General features: G+C 29.5%; 2 protein-coding genes across 2 annotated transcripts; one reads left to right on the forward strand and one right to left on the reverse strand.

The window, feature by feature from the left end:
• Positions 1–724: 724 nt before the first annotated feature.
• On the reverse strand, positions 725–2,196 carry LOC148599563 (uncharacterized). The gene is made up of 3 exons (XM_088558344.1): positions 2,039–2,196; positions 1,118–1,204; positions 725–902 (listed from the first exon to the last, which is right to left on the reverse strand). The coding sequence occupies exons 1-3, from the start codon at positions 2,160–2,162 to the stop codon at positions 769–771; spliced, it is 345 nt and encodes a 114-aa protein (XP_088414470.1). The 5' UTR covers positions 2,163–2,196; the 3' UTR covers positions 725–768.
• Positions 2,197–11,289: 9,093 nt separating this feature from the next.
• On the forward strand, positions 11,290–12,646 carry LOC148599564 (uncharacterized). Its single transcript, XM_088559416.1, has 3 exons — positions 11,290–11,451; positions 11,984–12,070; positions 12,471–12,646. The coding sequence occupies exons 1-3, from the start codon at positions 11,328–11,330 to the stop codon at positions 12,602–12,604; spliced, it is 345 nt and encodes a 114-aa protein (XP_088415542.1). The 5' UTR covers positions 11,290–11,327; the 3' UTR covers positions 12,605–12,646.
• The last annotated feature ends 2,197 nt before the right edge of the window (positions 12,647–14,843 follow it).

The following is a 14,843-nucleotide window of genomic DNA, read 5'->3' on the forward strand; positions in this document are numbered from 1 at the left end:
AATGTGGAAAAAATTAAAAAACTTAAACGATAATATTTGATGAAAAATAATGTATTAGGAGTTTTCTATGAGGAAAGTTGAAACATTAATGGGGGAAGATGGTATATAGTGTAGGGTTTTATGGTCTGCAACCTAGTCACTCTCGTTTTAGGGTCTACAATCTAGGGATTGACGCTGATGTTTACTAGAGGAAGCTGTACGTTTTTTGTTGGTTTTTTTTTCGTTTTTTTTTGTTGGTTTTTTTTTGTTTTTTTAATGTGGCTTTGGTAAATTAAACTAGACTACATTGCTTGCAATTGTCATTCAACTTATGAACAATGAATGCCAAACTTACTGTTTATGAAGAGAAGAACAAACAAAAAACTTTTTTATCATACGTTAAAATTTGACATTTATGATAATGAAAAATCAACATAACTGAGTTTTTCATGTAAAGAAAATTTTCATCTTGGCCGCTTTTACTATCCTACTTTTCAAACAATGATTTCTATATTTACTAGGAATTTTTCCTACGATTTTGTTGTTGTTTTTTATTATGATTTGATATCAATCTTATTGTTACTTTTTTGTTGCACTGATTTCTCTGTTTAACATATTTAACGTGTAGTAGTGGTGTGTATGTTTGATGTATGTGTATATACTGAAAAATCGTGTAAAACATTCAAGCTTAGCTTTTGTACAATGCTCTACTATTCAAGTTTTATTTGACATTTAAATAGAACAATTTTCAAAATGCTTCAATATTATTTATTTGAACTCATTAGGTTTCTAACAGATTCGGGCAACACATTTCTTGAGGCAAGCATCAGGTACAGCTTCTTTTTCACAGACAGCTACGCAAGTCTTGACACAATTGATGGCCCTCTTCCTTCGTTTCCATGATTTTGAAACGGATATGCCACCTGTAAATAGATACTAAATGTGATTACCATAATATCTCCTCAAATCAACTGATTACCACCCAATTGACTGGTTAATTAAAGATATAATCCTTGGATATTATATTCAAACACTTGAGAAATACATAGGGAAAATGTTCACAATTATGTAAATTTGGAAAATTGTTCAAAAAAATGTCTTTAAAAACCAACTTAAAGATAAAACAAATGAAACCTACCGCTATGTCCACCACCAAAGTTGTGATTATAATGTCCACCAACTTTCCAGCCATGACCGGCATCCCATTGCCCTTGTACACCAGCACCTGTAAGAAGGTTCATATAAATTCCCATAAATCTAGAATTTTAAAGGTGTTGTTTATATAACAGGGTATCAGTTTTGTAATAATATTCATTCTTACAAATGGATTTTATTGTTGCATTATGATTTCATTTTGATTAAATTTATCGGTTTCCACATTATGTTTCAAACTGACTTAAAAAACAGGCTCCATAACCATATAAAAAACAAAAGCACAGAACTACACAGAAAAAAAAATGCAACATGCGTTTTTTACATGTTTAGGACCATCGTAAACATCACATGAAAAAATATGTTTTCAATTAAATTATAAAAATATGTATATCTTCCATTGAAAAATTAATATTAAAACTAATGTTTCCAAATGATTTCTATAAGGCATATTTTTCCCCACTTGGATTGGGGCAAAATATGCACTTCGTAAGTTTTAACGTGCAAAAACAGATATATGCCAATAGGGTATTAAGTCACGCCATGTGACCTCGTGATTTCACGAGAATGGGTCCTAGTCTATCATTAAAAAGCATGGAGATTAGTCATTTAGAGATCGTTGAGTTCAGTGTTAAAGACAAAACATCTTTTTGTGTAAAAATGCCGATACAAAATGAAATGTAGATCTGTCTTCGGTTTTCAATATGTTGTACGCCGGAAATTCCGGTAAAGAAAATGAAACTAGAACGAGACTTACATACTCTATAGTGACCATAAACATATGGTTCCATATGAAAACATATGTTGCGATTTTCCCTGTGTACAAAAAGTGTTATTCCAAAAGTTGTATATTAAACCAATAGTTTAAAACATTTTTTTTTCCTGATGGAACCTTATCAAACTTTACCTGTATGTCTGACATTAAGATTAACGGTTCCCCGTCTGGAACGTCTACGTCTACCCCAAAACCAAGACGATGAGGAGTCAATACACAGCATCACCACCAAGCAAAGCACTGCAATCTTGTTCATTTTCAATCTTTAAGAAAACATTTTTAACTACTACCAATTAGGATATGTCATTTGCATTTCCGGCAAAAATGTTTAAAAATGATATCAAAAATGTATTTAACACAGTAACAAAAAAAAAAAAAAAAAAAAACGAAATGTGCACCGCATTTATTACAAAAATAAAAATTAAAAATTTTACTTGATGATATGCATTGACAAAATGTAAATGTTAACATACACAATCACAAGGAATAAACAAACTTTCACAGACAGCAATATATTTTTTTTATTTATTTATTTATTTATTTTTATTTTGTAATTAACAAAAAAGTTGATGAATACGAAACAAATTCTTTCCAGAAAAAATAATTATAATTATATATATATATACATTACCAATATGACTTACCGATAGCACCGCTCTGATAATTTTTAATTTTGAATGTCTTGTTTTATACCAATCGCATCGATTAAAAAAGGATCAAATGTACATCTAACATGTGTTGTGTAAAATGCAGCCAAGTTTTCAAGGCTAAATATTTTTTACGTTTTTAATTCGTCCCAAACTTTATTGCAAGGGGGAAATTCATGCAATCTGTTATAAAATAAATGTCACTTCGGTAATAATTCTTGACTGTATGTTTTTTTAATTGATTCTTTGAATTCCGAACATTAATATTTACATTACTAAATGACGAGTACTGCTATATATTTCAGAAAATTTTTAAGAAGATTCATCAATGTATTCGTTCTACTCTGCTGTATAATTGAACTAATCAAGGTCCCTTATGTGTTTAAACTTCTAGTAGCAGAACTGGCAGCCATCAATATCAAAGTTAACCTGGATGTCAAATCTATTTGAAGTAAAATAAAATGATTGTGATAAAATATGTTACAGACAAACAAAAAACAAAACTTACCGTTATAAACCCATTTCCTTCTTTGATAACTATAGCAGTAAATTAAATGCTCCCCTCTGAAAATGGAAGTGTATTAAAATTAGATATACTGATTGTTCCATTCAGTCACTGCATATGCAATCTAAATCACTTAATTCTGTTTCCTGTTCATATCACCTTTATAATTTCAGATGAAACATAATTAAGAAAAACTGAAAAGTCAGGGTTGGTTCCAGTTGCTTTTAAACAGATGAAAGGAGTCAAGGCTTATATGTGCTACTTTTTAACGAAGGTTTGTACGACGTAAACGAAAATATTTAACAAATAGGGAACCCGGGTGTCAGAAACCCGTAGATTCGCCGCCTAATGTTGTTGTAATAAATGATTTAGGGTTAATGGGAGTTATATTATATCAGTATTTAATCTCTTGATCTACAACAGCGCAGATATATTTCATAATTTACTGTGCATATCATTAAAGTCCATCAAACTCATTTGCTAATCGCAAATAATCTTGTAGCTTTTTTATATATGCCACGGCCACAATTATTGAACTATTATTATTAATTACTGTGTGTGGCCTGCTTTCCAGTTATTTATAAAAGTTAGAAAGAAATACATTAAGAGAAACATACATAATGTAATTATAGGAATTGAATGTTTGAATTTGACTTGGGACTTTTATACTTCCGTATATTTATGTTCCTCTTCAGGATGTTTATATGTAATTTTGAGAATATATTGAAAATAATTTCCGAGTTTATAGGTCTTAAAAAGTGATATAAAAATAGTGATAATATGAAAATAAAATACATAAAACTACCCTGTTTTATTGTACGGCCTCCATATGTGTTGCTAAATGAGACATATTGACTAATATGTAGAAGATATAACTGTTTGGCAGTTTTTTTTTAGTGAAATGCGTTAAGTCGGATATTTTTTCTTATATCGAATTTAAGTTATTATAATTTAGATACGATGACAAAATTATCATTAAAACATTTGCAAGGCTAAATTAATATGCAATGAATACATAACGCTAGCCTTATTTCAGGACAAATGGCAAATGTCAAATCCATTAAAACATCAAATAGTAATGTGAGTGTATATTTTGTTCTATGTTTTTTTATTTCATATTTTTTTTAATGTTATCATCACCTGTTTCAAACTATTAATTTCTACATGTGATATTGAAAATAAATAATAACAAGATAACAAGGGGTATTTTTCCATGAAAATTACCCAATTGAACCCTTTTTGAAAGAAGTTACTTCTCTTTAAATGTTTTCTGTAACCTGAGATAAAAAAGAGTAGGGTATGGAAGTAGTAACGGGGTGGCAATGCGGGGATAAATTTTGTTATCTCCCTTAGATATATGGTTAGGGAATATATATATATATATATATATATATATATTTAATGGCAAACGTGAATAATGTCAAAAGGGACATCATTGAAGTAAGCTAGATATAGTTAGCAATATTTTAGAGTATAAGAATAGATGTTTTAAATGGCAGTTTTTGTAAGAATCATGCAAATTCTGTAAACTGTGATACAGGCTACATATTTTATTTTCTCTTATGAACAAAGGCCACAGGTTCTGTTTATTATAACATTTTAAACAAAATGTCAAAAATTAAAATATGTAGGGTTTCCAAACATGTATCACATTTTGCATTTTAGCTGGAGAGCTATTTAAATAAATCAATGGTTTGGAGAGTAGAATAAAAAATGAAAATGAAAAAAAGAAAAACATTTGAATAAAACGCCATATCCTTTCGTTGCAATAAAATTGATAATACTGTTTCCGTGCCATTTTGTGCACTTTTAGTTTATAAGGATTGTTTTATTTTGTGTGTTATTGACTGTTAAAAAAGGTTCTTCCCCATCAATACAGCAACTATTATTTGAGTAGTCGAAATACATTTACTGTATATTTAAAATAAAATGATACACTGTCTCTGCCAGAATGTTATTTTTTGTTACATAAAAACGTTACATTGTTTTGAACTTGTCAAATATTCGCCTCGTCCATCTAAAAAAACTCATAACAAAGTAAGCTCCAATGCCCACAGGGAATCATCCTTGAACTGCACATCCCCATTCTGATTCCAGCTGCAGCTTCAGAATGTGACCTCTTACTGAAAGTGGAATGCAAAAGTTGCCAACAATCCGGATTTATAGCTACACACGTATATATGACACATAATGTGATGTTTGAATATGATAAAAAAAAAAACGACGAATATTTAGGAAGAAACTATACATTGATACAACGATGTAATATTTTTCAATCGATTCTTACAAATTTGGGTTACATGTATTTCAGAATATATGGCTGCAGCTAAAAAGCATAACTGCTTTACACAAATATCAATACTTTAATTTGCGACCATGTAATAACACATCTAGTGTGTATGAATACAAAAACCATGTTTATTGGACTTTACAATAGACTTTAACATATCGTTGAGAGCATTTTCCCCCATTATATGCCGCGGGTATAGATTCAATCGCAAAATTTGTTCTTAACAAAAGACACTTAATTCTTGTTATATATTTGAGTTCTTATCATGTACTCATTCTTGTTACTTGGATGTCAGGGCACCTCGATGCGCTTTCATCGAAATATTTTTATGCTTACTTTATGGTAATCCAGTTACATATTCACGTACATAAAAAAATCAAAATATTTAATTCACAATTTTATAGCCTTATTGAAAGAACAGACCTTGCTAATGATATGCATGAACACTATTAACGTATCTCCTACATACTCGACAATATGTACTCATCTTTAAACATGTTAAATAAACTGCTACAATCAAATACGACTTCACTTATATCGTGTTTTATATGAAGCATAACTAGACCTTTGGCACTTGTCGTGTTCAAAGAGTAATCAAGGGAACCACGGCTACAGCGGGAATCAAAAGAATGTAATTCAGGGACAAAGAAAACTCACTTCACGTTTCGTTTTCAATCCGTATTTAACAAACCAATTTAATAAATGCAATTTGTAATTGTAGTACTTTTGTCGTTATTGGTATTTACATTGAGAGGTAAATAATTGTAATGTTTTGAAACCCTTTTTTACCAATATCATTTCATGTTTAGAATGAATGATATAATTCTTCAGATAAAATAAGATCCCTGTTAAAAAATGAAGGCTCCACTCCTTTTGAAAGATGTCTTTTTGATTGTTTTAAATGTTAATACATTTTTGTATAAAACATGAAAACCATATTTTTTAATAAACTTAACAAATTCAGTATCGATCAATATCGTAATATAACCGTTCAAATAATATTACAGATGAGTAGGCATATCCATATACGAATGTTCCAGTGTAGGATATGTCCTTCAGTAATATTGATATAGTACTAAATATATCATTTCTGACACGCATTCATAGTTTTTTTAATGAATTGTTTACATTGCCATTAATCCAGGTTCCTAAAATAGAACTGAATGTTTTAGAACTTGACAATACCTGAAAGTGCTTAGCATGCGTTTTTATGTTAATGAAACACCGAAGCATTGACTTGTTAATAATGTTTTTTTTTTATAAATATTATGTTATTATTTTATCAATTATTTATTTAACCTTAGTTAAGAAGTGTAAAGTTTGCAACAAAAAATAGAAGAGAAAGTCTTTACAACACATAACTTCATAATACTAAGTACTGAGGACTTTTCTAGTTTTGGTTTCGTATATTTAACAAGAACACAATATTATAGATATCGGCATAAAAATCGGAGGCGTCTCCCGTGGGATAATTCTTGCGTCGATTTCACAAAAAGTCGTAAGTTTAAAGTTGATCGTAGGTAATGACGTCACAACCTAAAACAGCATTGTTGCGTCATAATTTACGATCAATTTCACACTTACGACTTTTGTGAAATCAACGAAATCCCAAAACATGGCCTAAACGTGAACACTTGAAACAATGACTATCTACACATAAAATGTTGCGAACGAAATAAAATACACCATTTGATCTATTTTACTTGCTTGTTTGGGTGATAACAATTTTCAAAGATGTGGCTGCTCTTATATAACTTTAAGGTTATACAAACATCTGAAAAAATATGAACCACATTAAAATAAAAACAATAGAATTACTGAATGGGCTATTGATCAATGTTATGTTTTTGATGACTGTTCGTGTCGATGTCTCCTTAGTATTATCAGTTCATAATTCTCTGTTTTTTGCACATGAAACCCGTTAAAAGTCAAATGTTTGAATAATTACAAGCCAATTATTGTTTTGTTTTGTTTTGTTTTTGTTTTTTTTGTTTTTGTTTTTGTTTTTTTGTTTTTGTTTTATTTTTCATACTATATCGAATTATATCTCTTCTGGCATTAAAAAGGAATATTGTTTACAACATATATTGTTAAAAGATCAAACGCGCATTTTCAAATAACTTCGAAATAAAATATTGGTCGCTCTTTGTTTTAGCGAGTTAGATTTATTTTTCTATTAATGAGACACAATCTACTGCTATTATAAAGGTAATAATTTCATCTGTTAAAATATCTTAATTGTTTTTGTCTGCGATTAATAGTAATATGTGGTTGTGTTTTTTGCTACTGTTTATTTGAACATTCATAATTCATTTAAAATATGATTACATTTTTATAACTTTTTCGTATTTTTGTCGTTCCAATTCTTATCATAATTATCTGTTATGTCGATGGTGTTCCAACATGTCTATGAAGCGTAAAACAATTTTAGATATTCTCATAGGTTCATTATCAAAAATATAGAATATTAGAGTCAAGACAATTATTTATTTTTATAAAGTCGTTAAATATATACCTTACGGATATGTTTACAATTTATATGTGACTTGCATGCTTGGCATTCTTGTGGGCATCCTGAGCATTTTATTATTTGTATAGGAACTTGTGTTTTACAAGCAAATAATCATATGTTACCATGTAACGTGATGATTTATTCTGATAAATTCCAGATTACACCGAAGTAGACATGTATGTTATGTAAGCAAGTAAGTTATGCTAAATATTACGCAATATTTGAATTTTTTTGTCATGCGGATTAAAACTATGGTTATGCAATGAAATACAATACTTAAGATTTAAAGGAATTATCAGTATGATACATTGTAACCTGTATACATCGACCCCTGAATAGAATATGACTGTAAACAATGACACTTTTTCCAGGAACCTCGACAGATTGCACTATTGATTGTTGGTTTACTCATCACGTCACCTACATAGCAACTACAATCGATGAAAATTTTTGCCTGTTCTTCAATAAAGCATATGACTTGGACTGTTTCGACATTTTAATTAAGAAAAAATAATATGTTTTTTTTGTTTTTTGTCCCCCCCCCCATCATTATGGAAGTGTAAAAATATACTACATTGTCTGAAACATATATCAAATTATTATATAGTTTTAAAAAACACAAAAAATAAAAAAAATAAATTGAAAATAATGCAAAATGCCAAAAAAAAGGAAAACAAAAAAATGGAATAAAAAACCTAAAAATGAACACACATTTGCTTGTAGTAAATACATCATTTATTTAAACAAATGTCACGCGCTAATTGTTATATTCACAATAATACGAAACATAAGATAAGTTTCCAAGGGATTAACGAAAGATACGATATATTACGAATTCAGATAAAAGACAGTTTTTTTTGTTTTTTTTTTTTTTTTTTTTGGGGGGGGGTTGTTTTTTTTTGTTTTTTTGTGTTTTTGTTTTTGTTTTTTTTTTTTTTTTTTGGGGGGGGGTTTGTACTGTTATCCTCTCTAAAATTCATTTATTCCTCTAATAATTTAATTATTCAAACTTATCAACTTTCAGATGCTTAGCGCAGTTGCAATAAATTAATTATTTCATTTAACAATTTTTAAACGTATTTATTACGAAATGATAAAATATCATTGCAATTAATCAAATTAATACATGGACTGTAAATATGTTCTTTTTTAATTTAAATAGTCTCTATTTAACATTAAATAAATGTGTGACACTGATACTAAATGAAGTGAGGACTTTACATTAAAAGGAACATAATAATATTTATATGTTTCCAATAATATAACAGATATCATTTAATTTCAGAAGGAACACGCTTTCTGATTGGATAAAAAATTGTGTCCGTTATCTCTTCGTCCATTTGAATATGTGACTTAATCGACCATTTTCAATTATTTACATGTTGATTTTTAATATCTAAATTAAATTATAAAGAATGACTGTTATATTTCGACGATCTATTTAATATAAACTCAATGTCCGTGGAGCACACTTTAAAATATATATAAAAAAAATATATAACAGTCATATCTTAAATAAATTGTTAACGAATATATCGCATTTGAAACATTTTATTCTTCTAACTATGAAAGACACTTAATTTTAATAAAAAAAAATTAAAATGTCTTTTTTTAAAATATCAATCACCCATTTCACTTTTATACACTATAATATGTTTCTACCTTTACTGTGTAGCTATATGAACAATGAAAATGAATGAATATTGACGAGGCAATATTATTATTATTATTATTATTATTATTATTATTATTATTATTATTGAAAAGAATATAAATATTTTCTGAATGTTTTAATTTGGTTCAACGATTGACAGGATTAGTGATATGCTGATATTTGTAAGGCGAGGAATGTTCCATATAAGAATAATTAATTCTATAATCACTATATAATAAAAATTGGAAAACACACGACAGAATGCTAGACAGAATAGACAGAATATTGGTCAACCATTCTTCGTTGATAATACTTTCCAAGAGTAATCAAGGGAACCAAGATTCTAGCGGAAATAAACAGAATGTAATCCACGGACAACGACCGGACATGGAAAACAGACACAAACAACAAAGAACATAAAATAACTAAAATAATACATAAAAAGTAACAAAAGTAAATGAGCAAGTCGGACTCCGCTAAAAATTGGGAGCATCGACCAGTTGCATCGGTCGCGTAATTGTCATCTGCTTTTCTAGAAAAAAGGGTCGAGTTGCTCATAAAAAGTCAAGTCAAGGTTAGACAAAAAATAGATATACAAATCAAAAGCGGTGCTTTCCTTTGTAGTCATGGACCGGAAGATCCATTTTACCATTTTTTTAATTCTGACGTTACAATTTGATTTATCACAAAATAGAAAATGTAGATGTTTCAAATCTTTGTTTCCAAAGTATGCAATCAGGAAACTCGTGACTATTGTAGGCTATTTCAAAGAATCAAACACACACTCGTTTGTAGATACACTTTTCAATAACAATGCATTTTGTTACTTTTTTTTTATTATTTCAATCTTAAAAAAATCAACACGTATAACATTATCATGGGACCGTGATAGATAGAAATATATTTGAGTGTTATTTAAGCCTATTTATTAACTGATTTGTTAATGGGGTGATAGATTCAATCTTATTGTCTATACAGATTGCTGTACATTTTTGCAAATGTGTCACAAGTACAAATATCTTTAATTATTTATTCAAAAGCAAATTTAATTTTGGTGTTCATTATGTGTTTATGAATTGATTAAAAGATCATTTATGATATGCATAAATTTATTAATTTTCTTGGGTCATTGAGAACTGACCGATTGTTGGAATTCTTTAAATATATGAAACACCGCCATTTCCCAATTTTTTTTTTTTTTTTTTTTTTTTGTTCTGATTAGTTTTCTAAAATAACTCTTCCACTGAAAGTGAAACCACCTGAGATCATTAAAACGCACCATTCACCTTGGCCTGGGTAATTTGCAATATAATCACAAAACAACATGTGTGTAGTACATATGAGCCTTCTGAATCAATATAGTAATCCTATAAATACTACAAATTAAATCACACTTCATCAGTGCTGTACTAAAGGTAAGACAGAATTATCTAAGATGTATACAAATAAAGACGTTTTTCTATTTTGTTTTGTTTTGTTTTTGTTCTTTGTTTTTTTTATTTTTGTTTTTATTATTTTTTTTCTTGGTACTTATAAAGCGGTTCGAGGTTTTGGTGAATGTAGAAACACTGGTTATTTTTATATTTGTCTATGATATGGGCTCGTAACCCTGAAGTTCTTTGTAATAAAATGATACCTTGGTAAATCTTTAAAAAAAAAAATTTAAGTGTTGAACATTTTGTAACACTTTTGGGCACTCACGCAAAAACTCCGCAGACCATTACCTTTCCTGTATTTTTCAAGTTTGTACAGTAAAATATTATTTAACAGTGAATAAATGAAATTACGGGTATAGTGTTCTTTGTAGACAATAATGTATAAGATTGCAGTACTTTGTTTGGTTGTGATGCTTTGCATCGACTCGTCGTCTGCCTGGTGGAGAAGACGTAGAAGATCTAGTAGACGAGGCCACGTTAGTGTGCATGTAAATCATGGAGGTAAGAATACGAATAGACCTTTTTGTGCTAACGTTGGGGTAGTCGATTAGCATGCGTAGAGCATGCTCAATAAACATTTCCGCGAGGAAAATTATTTTGTTCTACCCAAGCCCTACCTCGCTGTAGTTACCACAAAAGGGTCTATTCAGATTGTCTTTAAACGGGTTGACTTTGTATCATCTTCCGTTTGAATTAATCCTTGGAATAAAAAGGCAGTCAACGTTCGCAGTTATCATTAATAGTCGATTTGTTTTAAAATGTTTTAAAATGAAAACTTAGGCATAGGAATGTGTTCCTTTATAATGTCGTACAATTTAGGAGAACATTTTTACAAATTAGTTTACTTTGGTTAATACTCGAGTTGTTCTAGTATCACTATTATTTTAATTGTATCTCAGAGTTTTCAAAATACAAAATATAGTATAAAAATATCTGAAGGAATTATAACAAGATAATGCTCGAACCAGTTCGATGTTTTGGTACCTTCTCCAACTATATTAAATAATTAAGTGATTAAATCGGTATTATATAGGTGCTGGCGTACGAGGTCACTGGGATGCCGGGAATGGTTGGAAAGTTGGTGGGCATTATAATCATAACTTTGGCGGAGGACATAGCGGTATGTTTCTTTGCAATAAAAAAATTTTTTTTTTAAATATGAGCTTGATCCACATAGGTGACCGGAAAATGAAGCAGAAAATTTAAGAAAAAAGTACAATATTTGATGTCATATAATTTTAAAGCAAATATAATATTCACGGAAAGAGCTGATTGTATTTATGTCAATTGAAGTCCATTCGTTACATTTTTATATTATACATCACAAATGTTCGCCAGGTATGTATTTGAAAGGAATGCCTCTACAATGTATATTTAAACATATCGTTCTCCTTATAAGGTGGGGTTTCCATTTCAAATATAATATCCAAGGATTTTATCTTTAATTAAATAGTCCATTGGGTGGTAATCAGTTGATATGATGAGATATTATGGTAATCACATTTGGTATATTTTTACAGGTGGCATATCCGTTTCAAAATCATGGAAAAGAAGGAAGAGGGCCATCGATTGTGTAAAGACCTGTGTAGCAGCCTGTGAAAAAGAAGCTGTTCCTGATGTGTGCCTCAAGAAATGCGTTGCCCGTATCTGTTAAAATCAGAACAATTTAAGAACCAATAAACGTTATTGAAGCATATATATTATTCCGTTTTTCGTATACAAGTAAAACCCTCCTCATGATCAATTGTCACAGCATGTTGACCTGCTTGTCATTTACCATGTTTGTGTAAAGTAGATAATTATAAAACATTATAATAAAAAGTCCCGTATTAGTATCTGAAAAAGATATATTTTGACGACAACCAAAAAATGTTTAAAAAGAATTAATTTTGAGATCAGAACCAATTCCATGACGGCACTTTACTTTGTGATATTGAAATTTTCAATGTATTCGGGGAACAAAATACTAATTAAAACTTTCTCAAAAGAAAATTATGCATCTACAGAATATCAAATTAATATTTTCTAAGGATAAAGACAGGGAAAATAGACACACAAAACAAAGAACACAAAATAAACAAAATAACTCTTACAAAGAATAAGAAAATGAGCAACTTGGATCTTCAAGAAAGTAGATAAGAACACCCTACTAAAACAACACATATACTCTCGTTCAACAAAAGTTAGTCCATTTTTCTTTTCTTACATTACATTGTCATAATAGGAAACATTGGACAGGATATGAAGGAATTTGGAAAGGAGCTACAAGCAAAAGAAAGAAATAAGACACACATTGTATATTCCAAGCTTTGCGTTGTTTGAGAATATAAAACATTGTTTTAAAAAAGGAAGTAGTTATTCAAAGTATCATTGAAATATAATCAATGATAACTATATATAAGATGATTGATTGGAAGAAGTTTTTAAGTCATAGGGGATCACAAATAAGCAAAAGTTGGATGTATACTTGGGTACAAGGAATGGGAAATTCCCCAAAAAAGCTGTTGTAACACCCTAACGACCAATTGATATAATATATGAATGGTTTCTGACAGAAATCAATACATATTGGGATAGGTCCTATTTCAGATGGATTTTAATACCAACTGGTATGATTCTAAAATGGATTTAATCATTCGTAGATTAGGGAGAGCAAAGATTTGAGGTGAGGGAAACGGATATTGATAATTGTAAGATAATAGGGATAGGGAATAGGAATTAAGAATAGGGGGTTTTGAGGAACTATCACGTGTAATATAAATACCAACAGAAAAAGACTGGAATTAGGTACCCTGGAAGGATAACATTTGAAGGTTTACAGGAGCTGTTCAATCATTATTATTACTCGTACCTATATTAGAGAAACTGGATGCTCTTTGTGAGATATTAAACGAGAAGATTAGATTAGCAATAGAAAGTTATTCGTTTATTTCCTGACTTTGAAAACACCCAGAATGCAAATGGAAAAAATATGTATAAAATATCCATGTAATCGTGTGTAGTGTGATTTTGAAGTCGTGCGTAGTTTTGTATTCGTTTGTTTTGTTTTTTTTTACAACCTCCTGGTCTATAGACTGACCTATAATGAAGGTGATAGTGAAAACCTATAAAATCCGGTTTATAAATACTTGCATCTCTTATGTTTATCGTTGACTTCTGCCTTTTCATATAAGAGAACACTAATTTAAGATACGTAAGAGTCATTTTCGATACGGATCGTTTTAAGTTCCATATAGTGAAATATTGACCTGTAAGAACTAGGAAGTCTAACAGATAAAGAAAAGTATTTTGGTTACGTTGCTTTGTTTTGTTTTGTTTGTGTGTGTTATATTAAGACATTTTATTCATTAATTTTTGTTCTTGGCAGTTTGTTGATTTGATTGCCTTTGTAACGACATAAACGGTAGTTTTGCATTAAGCCGTTATAAATATATACGAGGATAAAACATCATTAGAGAGACTGAATTTATTATTATCGACAGGTTCGATGTGTGAAATTGGATTTTTTACAAATCAACTGTAAGAAATTGATTAATGGCTTTTCAAAAGAATGTAAATTATAGTAAAGTGGTCCTAGATTTGTAGAAGAACAAGATTGAATTGCAATCTTTTTCAATGGATCCAAATATTGCATTTCAAAATTGTTGAAACAAAATAAAATTGGAATGAATAGCTAGTCCTCTTTTCAGTTCAGGCTAATTTCTAATTTCTAATTTGAAAGTGTCAAAAAAGACTGGAGGTTGGTGATTATGTAACTGTCTTTATAAGAATCATGCAAAAATAATTATTTTTGTAATTAAGTTGTTTTATGGGTCTATACTATGAAATGTGTAATTATTCATTCAAATCTGCCTGCTCTTAGGAGATAATAAATATTGAAAATCCAATAGATT

This window comes from Perna viridis, chromosome 13 (genome assembly GCF_037379345.1).
Source record: "Perna viridis isolate PV_CMFRI_1.1 ecotype Kerala chromosome 13, ASM3737934v1, whole genome shotgun sequence".
NCBI lineage: Eukaryota > Metazoa > Mollusca > Bivalvia > Mytilida > Mytilidae > Perna > Perna viridis.